Here is a 26475-nt window from a genome sequence, read left to right on the forward strand (position 1 = left end):
TTCTTGGTATAATGAGTTTAGATTTGGCGGAGGAGCTACACTGATGTCTGAAATGTTGATATACCCGAGGGCCTCACTCCTTTGATTTTTTTCTACATGATAAACGTCCCTACCCAACCCAATTTAAAAATATAGACATACATAGTACCATTAACTACCTCTGGTATATGAGTATGATGGTAAATAAACACTTGATAAGTTATATTACTACCTACCTCTAAGGTACGTAGGTACGTAAGGTAGGTAGGCACACAAATACAGGTACGCAGTAGCTACCATCATCCGCCGCTTTATTTGCATACGAAAGTAGAACTATGTGGACTTGTAAGATTTATTCGTATGTAAAGGCAGCAAAGAAATATTATCGCAAATTGCCAAGTTAAATCATTTCCATGTTTCTGACGTAACAATGTAGTTTTTCGTAGCTAACGTTTTCGATTAGCTATTTCACAAAAAGATTCATACCACTTCACGATGCACATCACAAGAAATGACAATGACAAACTTGCTATTCCAGCCATGACTACCTAGACAGGCCTAATAAGACGTAAACCATACTACCGAAAAACCATTCCACTTGTACAGATATAGAGGCCGAATTTACCGGATGCCCAAAAAAACACTACTCCTCGATCATCTATGCCATGCTTGCCAGATGCCCAATTATCCAGCACGTGCAAACTCTACTAGCTAGGGACGGTACTGCTACATTACTTTATACACGGAGCTCCTCGAAGAACTCCTTAAGATCCTCTTCAATCTCGTGGATCTTGTGAGAAAGATCCTCGGCCTTTCCGGAGAGAGAGGAGACGCCCTTAACGACGGTACCGGAAACAACGTTGAAGTCGTGCTCGATAGCCTTCTCGAGTTCCTCAATGCTGACGGTCTTGCCAGCAGGAGTCTTAGCGACGTAGCCACCCGCCTCAACGATCTTGCTGTAGTTGGAGTAACCACCACCGTTCCAGGCGAGTAGATTGGGAGTGTCACTGGGAATGTCAGAGAGAGCACCCTTGGTGGCGATGCTGACGATGTTGGACTTCAACTTCTCAGGAGTGATTTCAGCTAGACCGTACTCGGACTCCTTGCTGGGCTGCAGGGAGAGGAAGTAGGCGAGCAGACCAGCAATGTGAGGCGAGGCCATGGATGTGCCAGAGATGGTGTTGATAGCAGTCTTGCTGCCAATCCAGGTCGACTGGATGCTAAGACCAGGTCCGAAGATGTCAACACACTTACCCCAGTTGGAGAAGTACGCGCGGCTATCATCGAGAGCACTGGCACCGACAGTGACGGCCTTGTCAGCAGCAGCGGGAGAGTACTTGCAAGCGTCGGCGTTGTCATTGCCGGCGGCAACGGCGAAGTGGAGACCAGCGGAAACAGCAGCATTTACAGCCTGGTCCAAGGAAGGAGATTTACCTCCACCCAAAGACATGTTAGCGGTGGATCCCTTGAAGCCCTTGCGAGAACCCTTCTTAGCCTTGGCAACCTGCTCCAAGTGTGCTTCAGCAGCCCACTCGACACCCTTCATGACATCAGACATGGTACCAGATCCGTTAGATCGAAGGACCTTCACGGCATAAACATTGGCCTTCTTGGCAACACCGTACTTCTTACCAGCGACAGTGCCGGAGCAGTGAGTACCGTGACCGTTGCCATCGACGTCCTCGTCGCCAGCAGGGATGGTCTTGCCCCAAGAGGCACGACCTTCGAAGTCAACGTGCTCAGTGTTGATACCAGTGTCAATAACATAGACGTCAACACCCTCGCCACCATCAGCGGCGTAGAGGTACTTATTATATGTGCCAAAGGAGAGTTGTTCGCGATGAGAGATACGCGCCAAACCCCATGGCGCGTTTTTCTCAAGATCCGGTTCGTTGTCCGAAAGAGCGTACACAATGGAGTCTTTCTCGATGAACTCGACCTGTAGCGGCAAAGTTAGTATTGTTTTTTTTCGGGTGATTCGTTAGTTGGAGCGACAGATTACTTACATCAGGATGCCTTCGGACCTCCTCGATGGTGGAGTCATCGAAATGACCCGAGTATCCAAGGAACTCGGAGCCAATCTTCAAGGTATGCTTTAAGCCCTTGAAGTTGTCGACGACATCTCCGACCAGCGGGATTTGACCACGCTTGCGGAGCTCTAACCGTTCATCCTCGCGTTCACCGTGAATCTTTTGGACCCAGGTGTGGTGGTTAGCGGCTGATGATTCAGTCACATGGCTCTTGAACTTGACGATGTAAGAGTTTGGGACCTCTTCCGAGGTAGCGGAGGACAGGATAGGAGCTGCTCCGTCGTGGATGGTCTCGTAGCTAAACGAGGGCGCTGCAGCCGCAGTGCAGGCCAGATAGAGGGCGAGGAAGCCTCTCATTTTGATGATTTGTTGATGGGAATGATGGATAGATTGCGGACCGATAACAATGCACCAGTGAATGATAAGTCTGCCTGCGACTTTTCAAGGTAAGGAAATATGAGGAAATCCGAGAGTCCAAGCTAATGGTGCCCGGTAGGTGTATTTATTCACACAAAGATGAAATGGCTTTGTGTTGATGATGGAGAGAGATTGGGATGATTAGGTGAAGTGGAAGAAGAGGAAGAGGAAGAGAAGAAAGAAGCTCTTGATGTGCGAAAGCGGGAAAGATAAAAGGTGGCAGCCACAAGCCAAAGCGCGCAGGCTTACCTGCTTACATACAACCTATCAATACAAATAGCAAATAGTACCTACCTAGCCTACGGTGACAAGGTATCGACCAGGACCCTGCGACCGTGTAAAATGCCTAGGTCGAACCTTCCCCAGCTTCAAGTGGTGCAGGTGACGCACACAGCCGTCGGGCCAACCAGATAAGAGCGGAAATGTTAGCTCGCACTGGGGCAGGCTGACCATAAAGCTAACCCTAATGAGCTTAGACCCATATATTGGTGGAAATCCCCCGAGTCTTTGGGTACATTGTCCCTTGTATGCCTTGTAAGTTGTACCTACCTAACCCTGCTAGTTTCTTGTAGGATAGGAGGTACCTTGGGGGACAGTACCTAGACCGGCAGATGATGACGATTGAAGGATAGCAGGTTGCCTTAGATGTGTTTCCCCTAATTGGCACGCCTCTATCGTGTTTCTACCATGCCTATCTCGATGCTGAATTCAGGTAACAGGTAGTAACTTTACTATTCTATCAAACACTGATCTACACTTTTTTTTATCAAAAATACAAGTCTTCCCCATGCCCATGACTCGATAACTGCCGGAATCGGGATTAAATCGTGTCTGCGTACCTGGACGGAGGCATGTAGGTACAATTCAGCAGTGGAGCGGGTCCATCCCAATCGGTTCCGGCTCACGCGGTTGTCGATGAGTACCTAAACAGGTATAGAATAAAGTGAATCTATTGAGAGGTCCAGTGGCAATTGGTTAGTGATAAGGGATGACCACCCTCTGCACAATGATCTTTCCCCTATCTTATCGACACGGCTTAAGATAGTAGCGTAGTGTACCTGGAGATGTACCTACCGGTACCTAGGCTGCTAGGATACGTGGATGTCCTACGTTATGCAGCATTTGGACCCTGAAACTTGCCACCACGGTAAAGGTTCACGAGGACGCGACACCAGATTCAATCTACATACCTGTATCAATTCATCATATCCGTTGGTTGATGAAAACAAAGAATCGATTAGACGACGAGCTCCTAGAAGCTAGAACACATCTGTACCAGGTATACCTATACCATATATCGTATACCTCGGGTGCATAATTATTCATGTACTACAGCAGGTGGTACCTAAGCTCGTAAGATTCACCTCAGATAACGATGGTATGACACAATCCAGCTAAGGGGTGGCCTAGAGCCTGCTTTCAGTGTGTTGTTCCAGTGTCCGAGCTTTTTAGTAACCAACTCAACCCGCCTGCCTGCCACGCCTTTAGGCCCTGCAGCATCAATTTACCACCCGGCAACGGCCCTGCCACCCTGGGTCAGCTGCGTCTACTTGACTCAAACAGATCCTTGGCGGAGCTACACGTGCTCTCTTGCTTTCCTCAAACAACCTCCGTTCCCCCTTTCTAACGACTGGAGCATTAAGATAAGACCACGCACCATGCTCAAGTTGGGGTTTATTGAGGGTGTTGACCGCAATTATTTTAGAAATTGGGATATGCCAACATTAGGAGAGCATCCAAAGTACATATCCAGATTCCAAAACTCTTACATGTGAAACCCCCATCCGCATAGTGTCACCCATCCAGCCATCCGGGAAACACAAACCCCCACCGACTGTTGAAGATGACCAAAGTTGCACACTCATACTGACTTAGGTAGCCGTTCCCTCCATCATCTACTATGTATGCTGCTCACTTGACCCGACCAGACTAGGTAACTCTTTACTTTTTTTTATCGTTCCCCTTGTATTATCCATTACTGTATTGCCCATTGCACGTCGGAAACCTACAGTTATTAATAAGTTCAATATCATCAAGCAAGCGTACGGAATGATATATGGTTAGCACGGTACGGCGTAATATGTAACTAGCCGTGACATACGTCAACGATATCCAAATGTACTTAGGTTAGGGATAAGTTGGTTTGAATAACTACCAGTCTGACTATTAAAGTGTCTATCTTAAACTCTATTACTATTTAAGATGTAACTACCTACCTATCTTTTGATAACCTTGCTAAGCAGACGCACAATCAAACGGTTATTAGGTACAGTATCGATACACGATATTGCTTTGAATTTCAAGTGGCTTATCTCGTCAGCGAAGTTTACTATGATACCCAACCGTTAAAGTGAGGCTTGATACCCGGAGATACCTTGTAGCGATAGTTTAAAGGAGGCTGGCTCAAGAATGATGTCGGTCAAGCTTTGACCAATTAGAATCATACGTGGCTGCTGTTCCTCCCACAACGGGGTATGGTTAATAGGTACTACGCAAGTACCCAATCATGATCTCCTGAACTCACCTACTATTACAACTCCTGTTCTGATACGAACGCAATGCGTCGAACTCTTTACGTCTTGGTATACCCATCCCGCTTATTCGCCGCCCACTGGTCCTTCTGGCTGCCTTACACCGATGCCGACGATCGGCAATCGAATACCGGCGATCGCATTCACGTAACAGGGGACCGTCTCAACGGGTTCCAATATGAATATATCCGCAACTATGACGTTTGCGAAGACGACAGAAACCCCAGTGCCTTTCCCATCGGGCTGGTTTCTGAGATGCACTTAACTCAAGCAAACAAGGACGAAACCGCTATCTCAAGCGGAGAAGACCAGAGAGACTCGGAAAACATCGTTTTCAATTCCTTTGACGAGGCCTGTAGGGAAGTGCCAGCACCAGGGCCCAGCCTTAATAAAGTGAACCCAGATACTGGCGGCGTCGCTGGATCCCCTCCTAAGAGGATGGCAGTTAAAGATTGCCAGTGGTGGGTGAAAGAAGCAACTTCGCGTTTGGTTCAAAGGGGAATCCTGCTGCAATTGGATGAGGACCATGAGGGAGAGACCCCGATGTCAAGAATTGATACACTGCCGCGACACTGATGAAGCTGAATTTAGTACCTGACCTAACTGATACATACCCGTCCTACACCTAATAGAACCTCATTTACTCCTAGTACACAGAACATAAATACACAACGCCAGAAGATACAACACTGCGAGAGTGATTACAGTACCAGCCTGTAATCTACAATCAATGTTTTGGAGCGTTTTTCAATATTTCCAGTGGGCTCATACCCTTATTGGGACCACGGGTTGGGGGCAACATATAATTCTGCTCTACTAACTTCTCTACGATGCGCATAATCCACCACTGACAGTCCGATAGAGTGACCCTGCGTGGCGGGCCAGATCGCCTCTCTTTTAAATCATTAGCAATCAAGCTCAAGGCGGCGGGAGTCGAGGTATGCCTCAGTAGGTACTCACGCCATCAGAAACCCTATCAAGACTCTGACTGGGCGCCGGGATCGATAGGATAAACTCCTCGAACGGGTCTCGAGCCGTGGTATCTTTAGCATAGACAAGATCTTTGGCAACTTCAACCAGATACCTCGTGGACACGATGCCAATCTCCTTGGGGGTCTGTGGCCTAGTATGCGTCTCGGACAGGTCGTAGTTCCGTATGATCTCATGGTTGAAGCCCTCTTGGACGTTGCCAGTAACATGGATCTTACGTCCCGCCCTGCAGTTCTTGTCCTCAGCTAAAGGGACAAAGAGGGCCCAGTGTGACTTAAATGTTGCGCTTGGGTAGCATAGGAGGAAGACAGGCCGATATTGTTCTCCTGATGTTGATCCTGTCGAGACCGTGGATTGAGTCTGATGAACAACTGCATTCCCCGTGATCTTCTCAGATCTGGATACTCCCTCGCCTCCTTTTTTGCTAAAGAAACCCATGGTAAAGAGGAAAGCAGGAGGGATCAGGGCGTAAAGTTAACGACACAAGTTGAAAAAATAGTAGATACTCTGACAACGAGATTGAAATAATATAGATTAAAAACAGACTACCACAAGGCTTCAAAGTTCTTAGAAGCACGTCTAAGAGGCTATCTACCTACTTAAATATCTATACCAGCGACTACGACATGACGCCTGTGAGGCTTTGAGAACACCGAGACAACCCTTACGTCCCCGGCCCGGGATAAGTAAACAGGAGCGCATGAGAACAGTGAATAGACGCTGCTCTTTCTGTTGGTTGATCCGAGGAGAAGTCGGCTATGTTCTAGAAATAACAAGAGGACAGGAGAACCCTCAATGATAGGTAAAATGCAAACTCTCCTAGGCTTAGGGTTGCTATAATCATAGCCTGCTTCAAAAGGAGGTCTTGCATTACCCACCAAACTGCAGTAATAGAGCTTGTCCATACGATTTGCATCCCTAGCAGTGATGTCCCAGACTCTCCAGTCACATAAGTCTACTATCGTTAAGCGCTAAAAAAAATGTCTCCCTTGCGACCCTATTTTACCATTTTACTATGTGTTTGCACTCTTCAGAAATTGATTCGGGAATCCTTCTAAAGCAGTGTGTTAGCCGCTGTGGCTAGCCACTAAATCACAGCGTCTAGCGCAATAATTGGCTATTACTGACCTCCCTTTTGAGCTTTTCACCTTGTCATTGCGACGGTGACACAAACAACGGCGCTACCAATTTGTGGCAAAGTGTTCTGGCTGATATAATTATAAAGTTACAGTGTCATTCATTGGATGACAATCATTTCCATTGTACAGAGTGCACCGAGTAAGCGTGGTTCTGTATGTCCTTTATCACGGGGCACCAAGTCAGTAAGCATTGGGCTAATGCCCATTTACAAAATAAGGGAGGCATCTTCAGCAATAGTTGATTCTGAAATCTTGATAGCTCGCTTCTCGGCCCCTCCAACATGGCTGCACCAGCAACTGGCGGGACAACCCCTAAGACAATATACATAGCAGAACTACCCAACGCAGAAAACATAGTATTCCGAGACTCTTATTTTTTTAAGAAGGAGGGATATGACCTCCCGTCTCCCGAGGAGATTCGAGAAAAGGATATCGAGATCAACGGCTTTCGCGCGCGGTCGCCACGCCCTCCACCAATCCCGTTCGAAGAACTGGGACTAGTCGTCAAGTATGGCTCTGCCATCACGATAGCCGAAGCGCAGTGTCTTTGGTATTTCAACAAATACATGAAAGACGAAGTACCCACACCAGAATTATATGGATGGTGCCATGATAATGGCGAGACCTTCATATATATGGAGCTTGTCAATGCCGATACGCTGGAAGATGCGTGGCCGTCATTTAGCCAAGAAGATCAAGACGTAATTTGCGAGCAGCTCCGTATGTTCGTGGAGGCATGGCGTAACCTCCGCCAGGAGACGGAACCATACTTTATCGGTAAGATTACTCGGATACAATAAAAAAAAGAAATAAAAAGAGGCTAGAATACTGACTGCCTCAGGCCATATCGGACGACAATGAATAGGCGATATCATCTTCAGTGACGCGGGCGATGCGAATGCCGGCCCGTTCGAAGGCGTAAAGGAATTCCATGATTTCTTCGCGCGCTATTCCTGTCGCCTACATCCGGACTGGAACCCTCGCCGGGATTTTCCCGAGCTAGCCGGCTTGACAGATGACCAACCGGTGGTTTTTACGCACGGCGACCTAGACAGGAGTAACATACTCGTCTACCCGAGGAATGGAGATACTCCCCCTCGCGTTGCGGCTATTATCGACTGGCACCAATCCGGATGGTATCCAAGAGATTGGGAATGGCTTAAAGCGCAGTCGATGTGTTATGCTTTGAGTGAAGGAGGCCGGGACATAGCTTGGCTGTTGAAGATCAGGAAACCAGCGGATAAAGACTATCTCATGGCTTGGGAATTCATCGTGGGCTCTTTGGGATTCTGACTTTACCATAGTAAGAGAGGTATGTAAATCAATATGGGAATAGCTGCTTATATTAGTGATTAAACCACAATCCTGGAGATTGAGTGTTGGCTTTACTTATTTATATATACCTAAGGTATGTAGTATATCCCTAGGACTTGGCTTCTTTAGGGGTCACTCCACCTAGGTACCAAATAACAGGTACCTTGCTTATTTATAGCTTTTAATTACTCCTATTTGGAGATGAAGGTCATATTGCTCAAACTTCACTGTCTTCAATATTGTTTATTCTGGATCATGCGTTTGACTTATGACGTTTACCCCTATTTATTCTATGGGCAGACAAAGGTACCTAATAACAGGTACTATGTACCTGGGTACCTTTAATAGCTTATCTGGCTTATGTCAGCTATGGTTGTTTGACGCTAAGAGCTTAATCATCCAAGCGCCACACATGGTGACACAAATGCATGCACTACCTCAAGGCTCAACCACCTTACCTTAGTACGTACGTTATAGCTAAGCCATCAAGGATTAAAGACTCCCTACTTCCTGAACGAGGTGAATGTCTAATAATATGTTAGTTGCCTACCTTACCTAAAGGTACCTAAGGGAGTTGAGGCTAACAGCCTAACGACCTTTAACAACTAACAACAAAAAAATTACTGACGTTGCATTTAGCTGTAGAGCTTTGAATTCTTAAATCAATCAACTTCACCTTTGTTGGCGCGGATCTTTTGGGGGGAGGTGTTTATCAGTTTATCAAAGCCGTCTCAATTTCTCAAATCCTTCATTCAACGCCGGCATTGATCAAGTAGACCTCCCTAAAATCTTACAACTAACCCAAACCCGCCGCATTGGCTTGTTCCCAAAAATCGACGCTTGAGAGTTGGTCCTTTAAATTCTTCGATGCTCTCTGGCGTAAACGACAGCCTAGACCCCAATAGGGTCCTAGCAGTAACAGGATCACCTTTTATAATATAATATGAAGAAAGGAATGACCGTCATTCTCCACCGAGATTTAGTCGTTTGTCACCGTTATCATGTCCACACGGCCGGGTCGCTATCGATCGTCCACCTCCGCGTCGACACCTCTAGCTACCTCTAAAGCTACCGAAGTCCTCCAAGCTCTCTTCGATGCCGTATCTTCTACTCTCTCCGCCCCCGTAAGCAACGGCTACCCGAAATTCGAGCCATTATTAGTCCACATACGACAAATTCAGCAACATCTATCCGCAACTGCCCCGCCGAGCTCCGTCCAAGACGATTTTAGACATCTTCGAGGCTTTCACCACCTCCTCAATATACTACGGTCCTTCTCCGGCTTCTATAATCTCCAAAAGCGGGACGATGACGAAAAAAGAAACTTTTTCCGCCTCCTCGATGCCGTATTTGGCGCTCTCGCTGCTGCCTTCCGTGCGCATCCCGGTAACCGGCGGTATTTCCGTACACGAGTCGAGGGCGGTGGTTGGGATGCCTTAGAGCAAATTATAGCGAGCATCGGCCTTGGTGGTAGCGATTCAGACCTGTGGACAAGCTGTCAGCTGTTTGGGAAGCTCTTCTCCTTGGCTGTAAATGACCCTGCCCTGGATCAGCTATGTTGCTCTGCTACACTAGACGACGCTGCGCCTTGGGTTCTGGTGGCACCGGATGAGCCTGGTACCGGGGAAGATGGTGCGAGAAGCGAGGACCACGATGTTGCTCGCATAGGCGACCATATGGCATCGATCGAGGCGGCGATCGAAAAGACCGTTGGCCCCAAGTCAACCTTACAAAACCCCGAGGTTGTTCGTACCATCGTGGATTTCTGGGAATCCCTGCCACGCAATAAAAAGACTCCAGAAAACACGGCATCCTTGCTGGTACTCAAAGTCCTATCATCCATTTCACATGTTTCCAACATAAACATGTGCCTAGTTCATGAAACGGGCGTTTTGTCTCGATTTTTACGATTTGCTTTCGACGACAATTCTCCTGTTAACGATGCTGAGAGGGAGGCAGTTTTATCTATCTGTCGATCTCTGATGCCTTTCGGTGTGAACCGACTAGTGGACGCACAGGAACTTCTGCTGAATCCCTCTCTAGACGCATCAGATTTCTGCTTAGAGGTAATGCGCAAATATAATGGCCCTTCATACATACAATTCGACTTGACGCAGAATGGTCATTCTTCTATTGAATTACCAAGCTTAGGTCGTCCATTCCCCCCTCAGTCATCTGCTGGATATACATTTACTGCGTGGGTGCGGGTCGATCAGTTCGATCCGAAATCACATACTACAATCTTTGGCGCCTTTGACTCAACCCAAACTTGTTTTGTTCTCGCATATCTCGAAAAAGATACCCAAAACTTCATTTTGCAAACTTCGGTCACTTCACAGCGGCCGAGTGTCAGGTTTAGAACCTTTACATTCAAACAAGGGATATGGTATCATATCGCGGTGGTTCACCGACGGCCTAAAACGATGACACCTAGCAGAGCTTCCTTATACGTGAACGGCGAATTTGTTGAGCAGATACGCGCTTCTTATCCTGTTCAGCCGCCGCTATCGAACGGCAGCACGGAGAGTTTTGCATCATTCACCTCCTCGAGTAACAAGGCCATGCCTGTCCAGGCATTTTTAGGAACCCCACGTGAGCTGTCTTCTCACCTAGGCGCAGGATTAATACATTCAAGATGGTCTCTTGGTACAGCCCATCTTTTTGATGACGTATTGAGTGATGATTTTCTATCAGTGCCTAGTCGGCTAGGAACTCATTACCAGGGGAACTTCCAGGACTGCCTTGGAGGATTCCAAACTTATACGGCATCCGCTGCCCTAGGCCTCCGTAATGATCTTGTTAGTACCGGGAAAGATGGCTCTGACATCATGAAAGTTATTAGGGAGAAAGCTAGCAATGTTGTCCCAGAGCACAAAATCCTTCTGAGTATACTGCCTTCTTCTATCTTTAGAGAAAAGGAGCATTTCGGCGAGTCACAGCTATATCGTTCTCTGTCTCGCGGACCTGCTCACACTCTCGTACAAATGGTCCTTAAAAATGGCACAGGCATAGCTATTAACACGGCCCTACCTTCGATCAACGATGCACTCCTTCGTTCGAACGGGGTGGCGGTATTGACTGGGAATCCTATCGTGGCGACTCCTCAGTTCTTCGATGATGCCCTCTGGCAACTTGCGGGTTTCACACCACTCGCGTTGAAATTAATAGAGAGGGCTTCTTCGGCCGAAACGCTAGTACGTGCTATTGAGATGGTATTTCTATGTATCAATTCAAGTTGGCGAAATAGCGAGGCTATGGAGAAAGATGGGGGATACGCGACCTTAGCAATATTATTAAAAGCCAAGCTTGGTTTTGGCGGACCCGGAACCGAGACTCTGACCGAAAAGCTCACCCTTTCGCATGTCGAAAAGGACAAACTATGCGTCCAGATACTCAGCCTTGTGCTGGAGTTTGTCGGTTATAAACATCGAGATCCCCTCGAATCGGTGATCATAAATCCCTTAGCATATCGCATTCTCCTAGTCGATTTTGATGCCTGGAGAAAATGCGGACCCTTCGTCCAAGAACTGTATTATAAACAGTTCGTGAGTTTCGCCGTGATGAGCAAATACCATCAATATAACAACCGCAGGCTACTTCGAATGCGTGAGTTACTAGGGATCTAAGTAAGCGCCCCCAGTTTATACTAACGCTATTGTGCTCTAGGAATTGTGAAAAGGCTTCTCGATGCCATTAAATCGGAGCCTCTGCTAGAGGCTGTGCTCCCCTATTTCATAAACGCTATCAAAAGTCTCGTCAAATGTAACTATAACAGCGAAGTTCACCAATCGCTCGCTTTATTTATTACTTATTCCTTTCATCCCACGTCGAGATCTCTTCCCCGTACTCCGAAAGCAACAAATAGGCGACCCTCCCATAATATTCCATTACGTCCACTGGTCCATGCAAACGGAGCGGGTGGGAACGACCTGCGGTTGCTCACGAAGAGGGATGTCGGCGTACGTCTCCTGGATATGTATAGCCAGCTGCTATGCGAAAAAGGGAACTTGGCAATTATTCGGAAGTTTGCTAAGACTGTGACAAACAAGGTACTTGACGCAAGGCCACTACGAGACGGTTCCAAGCTGATGATGGCCCAGTGGCTTTTGTATCTTCTCACAGAAAACGATCCGGAAATTGTAACGCACGGGTGCAAGATACTTGCTAGGCTTTTAGTCACTCACGGGTCGGCCTATGTCAGCAAGTTCTCGGGCAAGACTGGGGGCTTCTGTATCATGGCTCACCGTCTCAAGCGGTGGTGGGATATCGCAACTCTTTGGCCCATCTGCTTCAGTATTCTCTTCGGATACGATGTCGCAGAAATAGACTTCGAGAAGAATTTCGACTTTTTTAGCTTATTAGAAACGTTTGGGAAATGCAAAATAGCGAACCCCGATGCGTTGACAATCATCACGGCCATGATCCAGCATGCCCTGAAAGATATCCTTAAGGCCCAAGAGGACCCAGCTTCGCCTCCACCTGATATTAACCCACCGGTAACAAAACGCGAGACTCCAGAAACGAGACTACGAGCCCGATCAATGTCGCTTCAAAAAGAGCTGGAATCACGAGGTAAGTGTCTCCCTATTTCTGCGGAATTAAGCTAAGTATCCCCCAAAGAAGTAATTGAACCGCGGGCTGAGCGTAACGCTGGGAACGCTTCTGTACTCCAAGCGGTCATTCGATTCATGTCCGACCTACATAGCAGATCGGCGGACTTTCGAGATTTTGCGCTTTCCTCGGACTACGTGAGGTTACTCCTGTCTGCTCTCTACCCGGCCATCGTAAGCGCAGATCCAGTAAATCCCGAAACAGAACTCAACTCTAGGGACTCGACACTCACTTTCGAGGGCGGCGATGTTATTATTCGCCCGATCGGCGGATCATCAAGTGCTGCACCAGTAATTAGAACGTCTAGCACGACTGATACGTCCGTACCGGCTACCAAAATTACACACGCTCACCGGGGAACTCAATTACGAAAGGCTTCATCTTTCATACTGCTAACATCCCAGAAATCTACCCAAACTAGTCCGGCTCGTCTCGTTCATGTCATGACACCGAAGACGAAGGTAACAAATCAAAACATCGGCCATGGGTTGGTTGAAGGCCTCCTTGAGCTTGTTATCAATGTCTTCGTAGACCAGCTATTGGTACGAAAGGAATTTCCAGGTTTCGGCTTATTCCTCAAAGTACCTCCTGGGTTTCAAGAGCATCAGGCCTACTTCGAATCCTACGTGTTGAAGAGCACCATCGTTCATATATCGACAGCAATCAAACTTGATTGGAAGGTTCTCAATGAGCCAAAAGTGCTCACCAATATGGCCAGGTTCAGTCTCCATATGGTCGAAGCAATATTCGAAGGATGGTTCATGAACGGTACCGAATCGATATTGAATTTTGCGGGCCTTCTGCTGGAATATCTCCAAAAGCCAGATGTTGCGAAAATGAAAACCGTAAGGCTTTGTAGCCAAGCGGTGACGACAATTCGAAGCTCGTTTCTGAAGCTGGTCTTACTTCGACTCTCGGAAATAGACGATCCACAGACCACCGAGATGGAAGCGAACTTTTCGATGGAGAAGATACTTTACTGGCAGATGGTCGTATTAGAGTCTCTATCACCCGATGAGGATTATATGAAACTATTCTGGTATCAGCTTTATACGAAATTGGTAGATGCTAGGCGAGCTGTACGGCTTGCTGCTGTAAATATCTGGCGCATCATGCTCGTTCAGAAGCCAAGCGAATGCATGTCGCTGTTTCGATTATCTATGACTTCAGTCTCGGATCAGTCCCAGCTGGTAACGGATTTCCAGAAACTTACTGAACTTGACACGGACACATTTATCGACTGGGTCGATGAGCATCGGGCTTCACTCGACGTGCTGTTTCTGGGAGGTCTCTCGCGAACCTGGGAAGAATTCGTTAATACAGAAAACCAGCGCACAACAGAGACTGCTAAATCGAGACTGACAAAGCGGAAGGAGACTCTTAGGCGATGGCATTCGGAAATGGTCGAACGTGAAAATATCCTACTACGCCATGATATGGCCAATTCCGCCTGGATGAAATCAATTTACGCGTCTGAGCATTTCAAGCATCAGCGTCTTATGCAGGACCAACAGGACGATGTCATTTTCTTTTCATCGTCGTTTTCTCGTATGCAAAAGGACCTCAACCGACCAGGAGCCGTATTATACGATCCTAAACCTATTAAATGGAAACTAGACAGGACGGAAGGGCGGAATCGTATGCGTCTCCGACTTCTACCAGACTTTTCTACCGACCACGACCAGTACCAACCTAAACGCAAAACGGTAGACCAATCGGCAGCTCCCGCTCCTAAGGAAGAGCCCGTTGATGCTCCTGCTGCGACTCCTAAGCCAATAAAGCCTGCACCCCCATCTATAACCCAAGGGCAGATAAGCGGCCAAGATGAGATTGCGGAAGACGACTCTGATGATACGCCGGCTGATGCACAGGCCGAATCTAAAGCTGGACAGGCAAGCGTCCCTGAAGATGACTTTGAGATGATTGCCGACCCCAACGACCCAAATGATGCCGATGATGGATTTGAAGACAAGAATAGGAGAGTGATGAGACGCCTGCAGCAAGGCGATACCGTCCAACAAGTCTATAATGTTTCTCGCATTATTGGTCTGGAAGCATTTGAAGGTATTCTTCTAGTTGGAAAGAACGCCCTTTATTTGATGGATAGTTTCTTCCAGTGTGCGGATGGAGAGATCGTCAACGTATGGGAAGCGCCGGCTGAAGAACGCGATCCTTTCTCTCAAATCATAACTGGTTCCAAGGCCAGCGAAACTCGCCAGAGCGCAAGTCGCGCCTCTCAAGACTCCCGCAGCTGGAAGTGGCATGATGTTATTAGTATATCGAAACGTCGATTCCTGTTTCGAGACGTGGCGATCGAAGTCTTCTTTACCGACGGCCGTAGTTATCTTTTAACTGCGAGGAATCCGGCGATGAGAGACGAAATATTCTCCAAGCTCGCTAACAAAACTCCGCATACCGCGGGAGCTAACTCATTGCCTAATCCAGAGGATGCCTGGCGTCTTGATTCGCTCAAAGTCTTTGAAGAATCTCCTCAATCTTTCGGGTCAAAATTCGGCAGCATCTTCAACTCTTCCCCCTGGAATCCCCTGATGCGGCGATGGCAGCGAGGTGAAATATCCAACTTCCACTATCTCATGCTCATAAACACGATGGCGGGGCGTACATTTAACGACTTAACCCAATATCCGGTGTTCCCCTGGGTCCTGGCAGACTACACGAGCGAAGAGTTGGACTTGAACAACCCTGCTACTTTCCGAGATTTATCCAAGCCTATGGGCGCGCAGACCGCACGACGGCAACAAGACTACCAGACTAGATACACCAGTCTGGCTGAGATTGGCGAGACACCTTTCCACTACGGCACGCACTACTCATCTGCTATGATTGTCGCGTCGTACTTGATTCGGTTGCCTCCTTTTGTGCAGTCCTTTATCCTTCTGCAAGGTGGCTCCTTCGACCATGCAGATCGACTTTTCTTCTCGATCGAGGGATCGTGGAAATCGGCATCGCAAGATAACGGATCCGATGTCCGAGAACTGATCCCGGAGTTTTTCTATCTTCCTGACTTCTTAACAAACGTCAACGGATATAACTTTGGCGATCGCCAAGGTTCAGGGGGTCGAGTAAACCACGTCGAGTTGCCTCCGTGGGCTAAAGGCGATCCGAAGATATTCATCGCAAAACATCGCGAGGCGTTGGAGAGCCCTTATGTGAGCCAACATCTTCATCAGTGGATTGACCTAATTTTCGGTCATAAACAACGTGGCGAAGCGGCCGTGGAGAATTTGAATGTGTTCCATTATCTTTCGTACTATGGTGCCAAAGATCTTGATAACATTACGGATTCGAATGAACGACATGCCACTACAAGTATTATCCACAACTTCGGGCAGACTCCGCATCAAGTCTTCACCAAGCCCCATCCGCCGCGGGAGAACGTCACATTTCCAGTGAAGAGATTAGATACGGCTAGCCATGCTCTTGCTAGGATACCTCACCCGCTTCTCGAGAGTCGCGAGCGAGTTGCCTCCCTTACTTATTCGCCTAAATTAGATCGGCTCCTGTGTTCATCTCCTTTCCGCCTCAACCTTCCCCCTTTCTTTGACAAATACCTTGAGTGGGGATTCGCGGACAATAGCGTGCGTTTTTTCTATACTGAGAACCGGAAGACTGCGGGCGTCAGCGAAAACTTGCACACAGGCCAAATTTCATGTATCGTCGTCGCCGATTCGAAGACATTGATCACCGCCGGCGAGGATTGCGTCGTATCTGTGTTTACTATACAGGCAACCTCAGGTAAATCCGTGGAGCTTTTACATCGTTCTTCACTATTCGGGCACAAGACTCCGGTCACAACAATCGCCGTGTCTAAGGCATTTAGCACGCTGGTCACTGTTTCCAGAGACGGGCATGCTTTCCTCTGGGATCTAAATCGTCTCGAGTTCGTGCGAAAACTGCCCAGCACTCGAGCGGTCGAGTGCGCCCGCATTAACGACGTATCGGGAGAAATAATGCTATGTTCGGGTCCGAACGTCGTATTATACACGATCAACGGCGATTTGATACTCGACCAGAACGTGTGTTCCGAAGTCGACGACTACGTATATTCATGCTCCTTCTACGAAGGGTCGGGGAACGAGTGGCTGGAGAATTACCTCATCTTTACGGGACACAGGAGAGGCAGGGTAAACATCTGGAAGCGCACCATCAAGGGTGGCAAGTGGGCGCTGGAACTGGTACGACGGCTAGACCACATCGACACGCGCAGCGAGACGGGGACAAATACGGAGGCGGCGATCACGTGCATCACGCCGATGCCGCAGCTAGTGTATACCGGAGACGACGACGGGCGAGTGGTAAGTTGGATACCCATGACATGATACTGGGCCCTAATACCTGGTTACACGAGAAACAGAGAAACGGCAGCTAACATAAGTTGATCACAAAATTTAGTACGAGTGGAATCTGATACAGAGGGAAAGATAGAGTCTGACCCAACGAAGACGGTCTTCGGCGGCGCGGTGGAAGATGCGGTCGCAAAGCAACGGTGTATAGACGAGCATTTGCTGGAGATTTTAGCGCTTTTCTGCGTAACTTGCTTGCTTGCACGCTAGCTTGAATCAGGTACGACGTGCGCACGGGGAGGATGAAAGGAAGGAGGAGGGAGGTGGGAGGTGGGAGGTGGGAGAGGAAGAGGGTATGCTCTTCCTCTCCATCGTCGTTTCCAACTGTTAGGTCTAGGTAATTACAGACTTGACTTTTTTCAGAAATCCTGGATAGGTAGATGGTAGGTCAAGTCAGGCCAAGTCAGGCCAAGTCAGGCCAGCTGGCCTAGACGCACATAAGCTACCTGTTGTATACCTAAAGTAGCCGATGAGTGAATGAATAGACGAAATGAATAACACGGCACGGCAAAGCGCGGCGCGAATACGGGTCGTGTGGGAGTAAAATGAAACGAAACTACCTAACCTAGGTACCTCCTAGTTAGGCGATCTCTTTTTTGGACTTGGTTGGTTGGTTGATTGTTGATTCTGGTGAGGCTTTAAGGGATGTTTTGGTTTCGTCTTGATGCGATGTAATAGGTACATTCGATACATCTTTCCTTTTAAAGGGTATAATTCCCTTCCCCTTCCCTTTCCCTTCCCCCCATCTTCGTACTTTCGTCCCGAGCCCTAAGCTCGCAGCGTAGTTTTGGTTCTTTGGTTCATATATACATTTATGTAGTAGATCCCGCCTTCTCGGTCCCACGACTCCACGACTCCACCTCTAGTGCCTATGCCTGTGTTTTGTTTTGTTTTGTTCATATATTCGGTATGTGTGTGGCGCTCAGTCGTCGTAGCCTGTCAACGTCTTCCGCGGACCGGAGGGAACTGTAGAGGGAGGTGGGGGGAATACGTTAGCATTTTCATTCATCATTGATCTTCTGTCCATCTCTCTCTCTCTCTCTCTCTCTCTCTCTTCCTAGCTATCCTTCTCTTTCTTCCTCCTTCCTCCGTATCTCCACATCGCTATACCATCCTATCCCCCCCTTCCATTGTCTAACTTGTTATAGTGGAGAGAGGAAAAAAAAGGAAAGAGGGGGGAAAGAGGGGGAGGGAGAGAGAGGAAGAGTGGTGGTGCAAGTTAGGATACGACGACGTACTGGGATAGGTCAGGGGGATCGGCGGGGCGCGCTCGTAGCCCAGGCGCTTCATGACGGGCGGGACGGTGGCCAGCATGAGCGGGCCGGCGCCGCCGATGACGACGGACCAGAAGTACGCGGGGCGCTCGCGGGCGGCCCAGCGGCAGTAGCGGAGGGGGCCGGCGAAGAAGGCGGGTGTTGGGGCCGACATGGTCTTATTCTTCTTCTTTTTTTTTGGCCTGCTTGGTCTTTTTAACAAGTAAGTAAGTGCTTAGCTTAGTCTTCTTGGGGGAGGTGGGGGTGGTGGTGGTAGTAGTGTAAGGGAAGAACGTACAGGTTTCAATTGGCGTCTGGTTAAGCGTGACAAAGAGACGGATCTTGAGAGTAAGTAGTCGGCGAAATGCGGGTTTTGGAAGGTTGAGGAACGGGTCCAAGGTTGTGAGAGCTCAAGATGTCCCAATTCGATCTGCGGGATGACGTGGTGGTCTGTGCGGAGTGGATGTACCGAAGTACCTCTTAAGCTTAGGTACCTCTTTTAATGATGAAAAGACATCGACTTACTGATGACATAACGTTCACAATTTTTTAATACGAAGATACATTATTTCGATCATGGCTGCCAATACCTAATACACATTCAAGGATAGAAACATAATTAATTCAGGTACTAGGTATAGGTTAGGTACCTAGGTATTAGAGTTAAAATCATCCTATTAGAATTGAGTCTCACCGTTGTATAAAATCTGACAGTCTACCTCCTATCCATGCGAACAACCCAGGTAGGTACCGGTACTCAACTGACCAAGCATCACCAACGAGAAACTTAGGGGGTAAATAAACGGTAATCTCTTGTTACCTAGAGCCGTGGTGTTTTATTGTAGCTTTTTACAAAGAAAATTAGTTCTAGCATGTGTTAATGAGGACTGTCTCTTCCTTCTCGGCCGACTCGGTCGAGAGCTAATCATATATAGATATCTTCACGAGTAGTGATTGTAAATCCTACAATCTCTTTTCCAAAATGTATGCTTTGGCATATCAGTTCATATAATTCCTCATTATCATCATACCTTAGCACATTGGTCGTTATGAAGACCCTCATCGTCGGTGCGAGCGGGTCCATCGGCAGTCAAGTTCTCCTTCACTGCCTCGCGCATCCCGAGATCTCAAGCATCGTCGCATTCGTACGTCGAGACCTACCCCTTGACATATCTAGCCATCCGAAGCTCCAATGCGTTATAATTAAAGACTTCTTAAACTGGCCGGAAGAGATCCTACACGCACACTCGGACGCCGTGGGCATGCTTTGGTAAGTTTGATACAAAGAGCACTTTCTCTGGACACATGGTTGGCGCATTACTAAGAAGAACGTTGTAGGAACATGGGAACCAACACGGGCGACATACGCGCCGACTTGGAATATCCCCTCGCCTTCATAGAAAGCATGGGACAAGTACTGGAAACAAAGTCGGATAGACCTCCTTTTAAACACGTCCATCTAAGCGGCAAATTCGTCCGTCAAGACCAGGAAGAAAAGTTGTGTTTTCTGGAAGAAGCGCGTAAGATGAAGGTAGGCATAGACCAATCCATCAAGCTTCCCTCTTTTTTTTTTCATGTTTAACATTTCTTTTCTTCAGGGCCGACTTGAAACTAGGTCTCTCGCATTTGCAGAGAGTCACGCTACCATATGGAAGACTTTCATTGTTAGGCCAGGAGGAGTTGCAACAAAGGGGTTGATGATACCTGGAATTATCGCTACTATTTTGGGTGAGAATTGGAGTGTTCGAGTTGAAGAATTGGCTGCGTTTATGACGTACCTCGCTATTGATGGTCAGGGGGAAGACTCGCTCATCGAAAATGCACGTATAGTGAGAAAGGGGAGAAATTTGCTAGAACACCACAAAAATAACGTCAAACCGTAACAGACATCGATGAGATTAGAAGGCTAGAATAGGCCAGGTGCTTGTTATTGTATTTTTCTTATATTATTGAAGGATCCTTTAGATCTGTTAAATTACCCATAGGATATCACTGACGTGGTAACTAGTGAAGGAGTCCCGGTGTGCTAAAGTTTGATGCCTTCGTTGCAAATACTAGTTTGACTAGGCGCGAGGCTGGACCATCTGCGTTGAGCGCTGTCTGAATCGAAGACGCAATAATATCCTCCATCCCAGACTTAGTCACGCTACGAGTATTTTTAATGGCTTCGTTGGTGTCGCCATCACCGGGTATTCCAAGCATAGAGTTGGGATCAGGGCAACTCGTTATGTGTACGGTATTTTCTGGATCGGTGGTTACATCTAGCATGGCGGACAGAATCTCGTAACTCTGCCTTGCGACGTATTCCCTACTTCCCACTTCTCCAGAGGCTTCGAAAGAGCTAATGACTTGCTCAATAAGAGCCCGGTCTGAATCGTATTTAAAAGCCGATGCATTTTCTTTACGATATTGGAGCTGGACTTTAGCGAGGAGAAGGACTACTGCAGCAATGAAAGCCGATTGCTCAACAGTTTTGCACCGAGATAGTTGATCTTTAGCATGTTGCAATCCAAGATATCGATGTATTGTAAATCTAGATGCTTCTATACAGCTCTCAAGGCTGTCAAGCGAAGCGTTCAAATCTTTTCCAAAAGCGATGGGCAAGTGCGCAAATATTCGAGCTTGATAAAACCACAGTTGGCATATAAGACGGTTTGGCTCCTTGGCCGAATCCAGAGATCGATCTTGACGAAACGACGGTGCCTTCCACCAGGAAGCAGACATCGAATTCTGTAATCTACTTAGGGCTTCGTCTATATCCCGAAGAATACTGCGATCTCCACCAATACCGACGGCATTCCTCTGCGCAATGCGTGACACGATTAGGCAAATACAGCGTTGGACATTGGCATTCTCATCAGCCAGCGGATCCACCCAGGTCTCGTCGTCAGGCCCGAAGGGTGCAATACCAAGTGCAGGCTCAAGACCGAGGAGAAGACTGCAGTAGCAATCGCCACAGACGGCCGAGAGCCACAGGCGCCGCTGGAGGGCTATATCGCTACGAGACGAGTTTCGAGCGGAAAAGGAGAAGCTGTTTTGGAACCCCTTTAATCTGGCAATGTCCAGAACTCTTCTAAATACCATCCATGCTTTTCGGATCGCGCCATCGTTAAGATAAATAGAACTTAGCAGGGTTAGACATTCTATACCGTCCAACGAAGAAGCCTCGTCTTCGTGGGAGAGGGCGAATAACCTGACTCGGTCTACAATCAATTTAATGATCTCTTCGGTGGTTTGTGGTCCTAAAAATTGAGCATCGAAATGCGAGGGGAGTGGTTGTATATACAGGGCGAATAATAGCAATATTTTGGCAATGTGCATGGCACTGCCGCTTGAAATAGCAGCTGTGTCTAATAGTTGAAGGGTGTCATTGGGTCTGAGGACACTCCCAAGGGGCGTTTCTGCTCCCCACAGCCAAGCAGTACTGTTTGTTGATATAGTAGCCGCATCTTGTGCAGATGGTAGAAGTGCTATAAGAGGCTGCTTCTCATCCGCTACGTTTTCTGGTTGAAGAACGTCAAAGCTATTATCGTCGATAAGAGGAAGAGTATCATCAACCGTCGATTGGAACAACTAACATTGCATTGTCTAAGGAATTGGGCCTTTGAATTAAAATTGCTAGTTAGATAGAATTCAACTTACAAAATCATTCCAGAGAGAGTCTGGAACTGTGGGATCGCATTCGGACGTAGCTCCAGCTGGTTTAGATTGTTCTTGCGTTTCAACCAACTTCTTCAAGAGAGATTCGATGCGCTCCAGTCTTGCTTCTTGTCCATTTTCCCTATTAGCAGCAACACGAGAGTCTTCACTGCCCAACTCTGATCCAGGCGGTTGAACAGTACATAGAGTACCGCTCTTTACGCATTCAGCACAAGTATCAACCTTCTCGTCAATGAGCTGGCATTTGACCTTGCGCTTTCTACCTGGTAGGATTTAAAACTCGTCAACTCAGAATATATAGTAGTTAGGAGTAGAATTCAAGATAAATTTATGCCCACATTGATAGCAGCTTCGTGTACTACGCCGCAATCTCTTTCGGGAGGGACCTGCGTCCATTTTTAAAAGGAGAATCTGCAATTCTACATAGTATTTTTATAGAGAGAAGAATGAAATAAATCGTGAGAATATTTGGTGAGCAAAAGTACAAAATAATAATGAGATGCTTACATGAGGTACCTAGTCTAACCTTGTCATTCACACTGGTGTGACCAGCCAATAGAGATCTATTACGACCCGGAAAATCGGAGTGTGCTCTACCGGTGTTAGGTACCTTAATGCAAGTGATAGGGCCCTGGGCGACGTAATCGGTACACCCATGTACTATGTACAATTGGGAGCTTGGCAGGTACGGGCTACGTATACCAGACCTCAAAAAAACGGCAGCAAGTTGTTAAAAAACACATACAATTTAATTATTTTCTTAACATAATAAATAACGGACAACAGGTCCCATGCGCAGCGATAAATCTGCTGTCGCACCCCCCTTTCTTCTTCCTCTCCTGTTTTCCTTAAAGTCAATTGACCCATAGAGACGCAAACCCATCGAGATGAAGTCGTTCTTGTCTTTTGTCCTCCTTCTCTTTGTGGCCCTCGTCCAGGCGATTAGCTCTAGCGGGAATAGGTTGCTGGTCATCCTCGAGGATGTCGCCGAGAAGGAGGGCTACTCTAAATTCCTAGGTGACCTGGAGGGTAAGTAACCAAAGCTATTTATTTGTCTAAGTCGAATTACTTCATCTTGTCGTCCGTGCTAGCAGCATATGTTGATTAATATCGTAATAGGTCGAGGATTTCAGATCAACTACGAAACCCCAAAGAGTGAAGGTCTAAGCTTGTTCCACCTAGGCGAGAGATCTTATGACCATATTCTGTTTCTTCCAACCAAGTCAAAAGGTATGCTTGTTGTATAGCAACCAACCCCGCCAGATCGGGGTTTCGAACAAGTGCAACTGACAAAGTAAAAAGGACTCGGTCCAAACTTAACACCTAAGATCCTCCTCGATTTCATTAACGCCAATGGCAACGTCCTCCTTGCCCTCTCGGCTTCGCAACCAGCTCCGACATCCATCGTCTCTCTACTCCTCGAATTAGACATCCACCTACCCTCCGATCGACAGGGTCTCGTAGTCGACCACTTCAACTACGACGTCCTATCTGCTGCGGAGAAACATGACGTGCTCGTGCTACCGACCCCGGGAGTTCTTCGCCCGGATATCAAGGATTTCTTCAGCCCGGCCTCCGACGACGGTGGGGTTATCGCCTTCCCAAGAGGCACCGGCCAGACCCTTGGTTCGGGTGCCCTCCTCACGCCGATCCTCCGCGCTCCCTTCACATCTTACAGCTACCACCCGGAGGAGCAGGCCGAAGTCGTCGACGAGCTCTTCGCAAGCGGCTCCCAGCTCAGCCTTGTGAGTAGCTTCCAGGCACGCAACTCCGCTCGCTTGACCGTCGTCGGTTCTGCCGAGATGCTAAGCGACAAGTGGTTCGACGCCAAGGTGAAGAAGGTCGGCGAGAAGAAGGAAGCCAGCACCGTCAACCGCGAATTCGCCAAGCGAGTAGCGGGATGGACCTTTAAGGAGATTGGCGTCCTGAGAGTGAACTGGATCGAGCACCACCTGAACGAGGTTGGCCAGAGCAACGCCAGCAACCCCAAGATCTATCGCATCAAGAACGACGTGGTACGTTTTCTTCTTCCAAACATGCGAAGTGGCTTCCCCCCTTGCTAACACCGATTAGACTTATTCTATTTCCCTCTCTGAGTACTCCTGGGACAAGTACATCCCCTTTACTGTCCCGGACAACGACGAGCTGCAGCTCGAATTCAGCATGTTATCCCCGTTCCACCGTCTCCAGCTGAACCCCACCATCTCGTCCGAGGACAGCACGACGTACTCGGTATCCTTCAAGCTGCCGGACCAGCACGGCATCTTCAACTTCAAGGTCAACTACAAGCGCCCCTTCTACAGCAACGTCGAGGAGAAGAACACGGTCTCGGTCCGGCACTTCGCCCACGACGAGTGGCCCCGCAGCTACGTCATCAGCGGCGCGTGGCCTTGGATCGCGGGCATCGTCGCCACCGTCACCGGGTGGCTGGGCTTCTGCGCCCTCTGGCTGTACAGCAAGCCTACTACGACTACGACCGCCTCGGATAGCAAGAAGAAGCAGTAAGCGGATGTGATTAACGACGGCGACGGATGTACCTAGGTGTCTTAAATATATAGGCACTAACTAAGACAGATATGAATGAAAAGCAATTGACGTAATTACGTTGGTACCGGGCTCTGTAACTGATTATGTACTCGTAGGAATGAGTGGTATGATACGATACGGCATTTAGTGTTCGTTCCAAGCCGTATTTTATTCCCTCGAGGGCTTAGACGAGCTATGAGACAAAGTTGATAGGGGACGGTGTATGGCCATGACACGATAAAAGTGGTTCTTATATGGTTACTCCTCTTCTACGGAGAGAGAATGGTTAGATCTAGCTAGTAATAAGAGCTGCTAGCGATGGACGGATAATACTGGGTCAATTTTTTTGGATTTTTTTGGGCTACAACTACCTAGGTACTACCTACCGAGAATCATGTTGAGTACCTGAGAATAGCATTGAGTCGATTCTTTTGTAGATTGCCAGCTTGATGTTAGCTATGCCAGGCCAAGTGTTAGATGATTAGAAGCCTCCAAGCGAATGTCTAGTAGGCTCATGGCTCCAGGTTAAAGGACAAAAACGGGGCGATAATCAGAGATGATCATAGAAACCTGCCAGAAATATTCTCCGGTGTAAACTTCAGTAGAGGTGTTTGCTATTTCATCTTATAAACCCAGGCAGATGTCGAGCTAGCGGGGAAATAGGGTCTGCTCTGTTCGGATAACCTTGTTATTACTTGACAGAGATCCTTCATCAGCATCTTGTGCTTGGCATCAACACCCTTCTAGGCGTAATAGGACTTTCTAATTCCTGCGTTCGTGATATCGGTAAACCGTCGCGATAGTAGCCAGACAGTGAAATAGTACATAGTAGATATATTCAACATACAGATATACCCTCAGATTAGCTCTCAAGTTCTCACTGACAACCATTCCCTCCCCCCGTTTCTGCACGATGACAGAAGCTGGGTTCGTTCAGGCTGCCTACAAATTTGGCTTTTTGGAATTGGTCATCACCGGGTATTCTTGAGTTGTATCGCTGCTGACGCAGCTAAGAATAAAAAGAAAAAAGGAGAACCCTGACAGCGCTGGCGATCAGTCCGTCCCGTCATCGTCAGACTAAGCAAGCAGTCGTCCAAAACACCCCAGCAAAGGCTCTGATTGAAAACTATGAGGGACCGTCATCGAATGAATATCATTCTCAACGTGTGCTATGTGTCGTCTTTGCCCCGCGCGCTGGGATGCCCGAAACGACTGAGCGGTTTAGCCCAACAGATGGGAAGTTGACGCCGTGCTAAAAGGGGTGTTATCTCCTAGCTCAGATCTCTGTTCTTGAGTCTTGTCATTCGTCATGGGCCTAAGAGAAGGTCCTACGACTCCAACAATGTCCGTGACAAGTTTCTTCACAGCTAGGCTACAAACCGAGTTCGTGTAGTTATAGGTAGATTTCGTTGGTGGTTGCTTGGAAGTTGAAGCTAGACACTTGCCTATACGAGTATAAATCTTGTAAAAGAATCAAGTCGTTAGGAGTATTAGGAAACCCCAGCACTTCCGGGGATAGGAGAAGGTATAATAAGAGAATAGATGGCTGGATTCCTGTTGTGAAGTATTGTGAATGATGGACGGCTAACGATTGCACACTTAACTCATGAGCAGGCTGCTGCATATAATAGGCGTTTCAATAAAATCAAGATCAAGATTAA

At 47.7% G+C, this 26475-nt stretch overlaps 9 protein-coding genes across 9 annotated transcripts; 5 read left to right on the forward strand and 4 right to left on the reverse strand.

Annotated features, from left to right (window-relative positions):
• Positions 1 to 30: 30 nt before the first annotated feature.
• Positions 31 to 2543, reverse strand: F4812DRAFT_11313 (serine protease 2). The gene is made up of 2 exons (XM_047929368.1): positions 1986 to 2543; positions 31 to 1918 (listed from the first exon to the last, which is right to left on the reverse strand). Exons 1-2 carry the CDS (start codon positions 2364 to 2366, stop codon positions 716 to 718), a joined length of 1584 nt encoding a protein of 527 aa, XP_047794698.1. The 5' UTR covers positions 2367 to 2543; the 3' UTR covers positions 31 to 715.
• A 1793-nt stretch (positions 2544 to 4336) lies between these two features.
• On the forward strand, positions 4337 to 5657 carry F4812DRAFT_11326 (uncharacterized protein). The gene has a single exon (XM_047929370.1). It carries the CDS (start codon positions 4985 to 4987, stop codon positions 5531 to 5533), a length of 549 nt encoding a protein of 182 aa, XP_047794699.1. The 5' UTR covers positions 4337 to 4984; the 3' UTR covers positions 5534 to 5657.
• Positions 5609 to 6465, reverse strand: F4812DRAFT_11387 (uncharacterized protein). The gene is made up of 2 exons (XM_047929378.1): positions 5960 to 6465; positions 5609 to 5909 (listed from the first exon to the last, which is right to left on the reverse strand). Exons 1-2 carry the CDS (start codon positions 6383 to 6385, stop codon positions 5685 to 5687), a joined length of 651 nt encoding a protein of 216 aa, XP_047794700.1. The 5' UTR covers positions 6386 to 6465; the 3' UTR covers positions 5609 to 5684.
• A 902-nt stretch (positions 6466 to 7367) lies between these two features.
• Positions 7368 to 8379, forward strand: F4812DRAFT_454203 (kinase-like domain-containing protein; the record flags this gene model as incomplete). Its single annotated transcript, XM_047936602.1, has 2 exons — positions 7368 to 7863; positions 7952 to 8379. The coding sequence occupies 2 exons, from the start codon at positions 7368 to 7370 to the stop codon at positions 8377 to 8379; spliced, it is 924 nt and encodes a 307-aa protein (XP_047794701.1).
• A 469-nt stretch (positions 8380 to 8848) lies between these two features.
• On the forward strand, positions 8849 to 17636 carry F4812DRAFT_408720 (beach-domain-containing protein). Its single transcript, XM_047932383.1, has 5 exons — positions 8849 to 8937; positions 9040 to 12006; positions 12067 to 12972; positions 13021 to 17327; positions 17425 to 17636. The coding sequence occupies exons 2-5, from the start codon at positions 9402 to 9404 to the stop codon at positions 17455 to 17457; spliced, it is 7851 nt and encodes a 2616-aa protein (XP_047794702.1). The 5' UTR covers positions 8849 to 8937; positions 9040 to 9401; the 3' UTR covers positions 17458 to 17636.
• Positions 17637 to 17649: 13 nt separating this feature from the next.
• On the reverse strand, positions 17650 to 19020 carry F4812DRAFT_11443 (NADH-ubiquinone oxidoreductase 9.5 kDa subunit). Its single transcript, XM_047929386.1, has 3 exons — positions 18927 to 19020; positions 18614 to 18840; positions 17650 to 18341 (listed from the first exon to the last, which is right to left on the reverse strand). Exons 2-3 carry the CDS (start codon positions 18801 to 18803, stop codon positions 18298 to 18300), a joined length of 234 nt encoding a protein of 77 aa, XP_047794703.1. The 5' UTR covers positions 18804 to 18840; positions 18927 to 19020; the 3' UTR covers positions 17650 to 18297.
• A 140-nt stretch (positions 19021 to 19160) lies between these two features.
• Positions 19161 to 20533, forward strand: F4812DRAFT_408725 (uncharacterized protein). Its single transcript, XM_047932384.1, has 3 exons — positions 19161 to 19898; positions 19967 to 20159; positions 20227 to 20533. Exons 1-3 carry the CDS (start codon positions 19615 to 19617, stop codon positions 20509 to 20511), a joined length of 762 nt encoding a protein of 253 aa, XP_047794704.1. The 5' UTR covers positions 19161 to 19614; the 3' UTR covers positions 20512 to 20533.
• On the reverse strand, positions 20534 to 22795 carry F4812DRAFT_408727 (uncharacterized protein). The gene is made up of 3 exons (XM_047932385.1): positions 22627 to 22795; positions 22271 to 22551; positions 20534 to 22201 (listed from the first exon to the last, which is right to left on the reverse strand). Exons 1-3 carry the CDS (start codon positions 22682 to 22684, stop codon positions 20633 to 20635), a joined length of 1908 nt encoding a protein of 635 aa, XP_047794705.1. The 5' UTR covers positions 22685 to 22795; the 3' UTR covers positions 20534 to 20632.
• A 202-nt stretch (positions 22796 to 22997) lies between these two features.
• F4812DRAFT_11509 (Dolichyl-diphosphooligosaccharide-protein glycosyltransferase 48kDa subunit) lies at positions 22998 to 25500 on the forward strand. The gene is made up of 4 exons (XM_047929393.1): positions 22998 to 23317; positions 23408 to 23518; positions 23591 to 24303; positions 24362 to 25500. Exons 1-4 carry the CDS (start codon positions 23176 to 23178, stop codon positions 24791 to 24793), a joined length of 1398 nt encoding a protein of 465 aa, XP_047794706.1. The 5' UTR covers positions 22998 to 23175; the 3' UTR covers positions 24794 to 25500.
• Positions 25501 to 26475: the final 975 nt, after the last annotated feature.

This window comes from Daldinia caldariorum (assembly GCF_022478825.1).
Source record: "Daldinia caldariorum strain CBS 122874 unplaced genomic scaffold F4812scaffold_1, whole genome shotgun sequence".
Lineage (NCBI taxonomy): Eukaryota > Fungi > Ascomycota > Sordariomycetes > Xylariales > Hypoxylaceae > Daldinia > Daldinia caldariorum.

Bases quoted from the DNA above. Each gene is read 5' to 3' on its own strand.
- F4812DRAFT_408725 (XM_047932384.1), top strand. From the start codon at position 19,615: ATGCTTTGGCATATCAGTTCATATAATTCCTCATTATCATCATACCTT. The intron at 19,899-19,966 runs GTAAGTTTGATA...AGAACGTTGTAG, and splicing joins GACGCCGTGGGCATGCTTTG to GAACATGGGAACCAACACGG. The intron at 20,160-20,226 runs GTAGGCATAGAC...TCTTTTCTTCAG, and splicing joins AAGAAGCGCGTAAGATGAAG to GGCCGACTTGAAACTAGGTC.
- F4812DRAFT_408720 (XM_047932383.1), top strand. From the start codon at position 9,402: ATGTCCACACGGCCGGGTCGCTATCGATCGTCCACCTCCGCGTCGACA. The intron at 12,007-12,066 runs GTGAGTTACTAG...ATTGTGCTCTAG, and splicing joins CCGCAGGCTACTTCGAATGC to GAATTGTGAAAAGGCTTCTC. The intron at 12,973-13,020 runs GTAAGTGTCTCC...TATCCCCCAAAG, and splicing joins AAAAGAGCTGGAATCACGAG to AAGTAATTGAACCGCGGGCT.
- F4812DRAFT_11509 (XM_047929393.1), top strand. From the start codon at position 23,176: ATGAAGTCGTTCTTGTCTTTTGTCCTCCTTCTCTTTGTGGCCCTCGTC. The intron at 23,318-23,407 runs GTAAGTAACCAA...ATATCGTAATAG, and splicing joins ATTCCTAGGTGACCTGGAGG to GTCGAGGATTTCAGATCAAC. The intron at 23,519-23,590 runs GTATGCTTGTTG...CAAAGTAAAAAG, and splicing joins TCTTCCAACCAAGTCAAAAG to GACTCGGTCCAAACTTAACA.
- F4812DRAFT_408727 (XM_047932385.1), bottom strand. From the start codon at position 22,684: ATGGACGCAGGTCCCTCCCGAAAGAGATTGCGGCGTAGTACACGAAGC. The intron at 22,552-22,626 runs GTGGGCATAAAT...AAATCCTACCAG, and splicing joins TACACGAAGCTGCTATCAAT to GTAGAAAGCGCAAGGTCAAA. The intron at 22,202-22,270 runs GTAAGTTGAATT...ATGCAATGTTAG, and splicing joins ACTCTCTCTGGAATGATTTT to TTGTTCCAATCGACGGTTGA.
- F4812DRAFT_11387 (XM_047929378.1), bottom strand. From the start codon at position 6,385: ATGGGTTTCTTTAGCAAAAAAGGAGGCGAGGGAGTATCCAGATCTGAG. The intron at 5,910-5,959 runs ATCCCGGCGCCC...TGGCGTGAGTAC, and splicing joins TCGAGGAGTTTATCCTATCG to CTACTGAGGCATACCTCGAC.
- F4812DRAFT_11313 (XM_047929368.1), bottom strand. From the start codon at position 2,366: ATGAGAGGCTTCCTCGCCCTCTATCTGGCCTGCACTGCGGCTGCAGCG. The intron at 1,919-1,985 runs GTAAGTAATCTG...TTGCCGCTACAG, and splicing joins AGGTCCGAAGGCATCCTGAT to GTCGAGTTCATCGAGAAAGA.
- F4812DRAFT_11326 (XM_047929370.1), top strand. From the start codon at position 4,985: ATGCGTCGAACTCTTTACGTCTTGGTATACCCATCCCGCTTATTCGCC.
- F4812DRAFT_11443 (XM_047929386.1), bottom strand. From the start codon at position 18,803: ATGTCGGCCCCAACACCCGCCTTCTTCGCCGGCCCCCTCCGCTACTGC. The intron at 18,342-18,613 runs GTACGTCGTCGT...CTCCCTCTACAG, and splicing joins GATCCCCCTGACCTATCCCA to TTCCCTCCGGTCCGCGGAAG.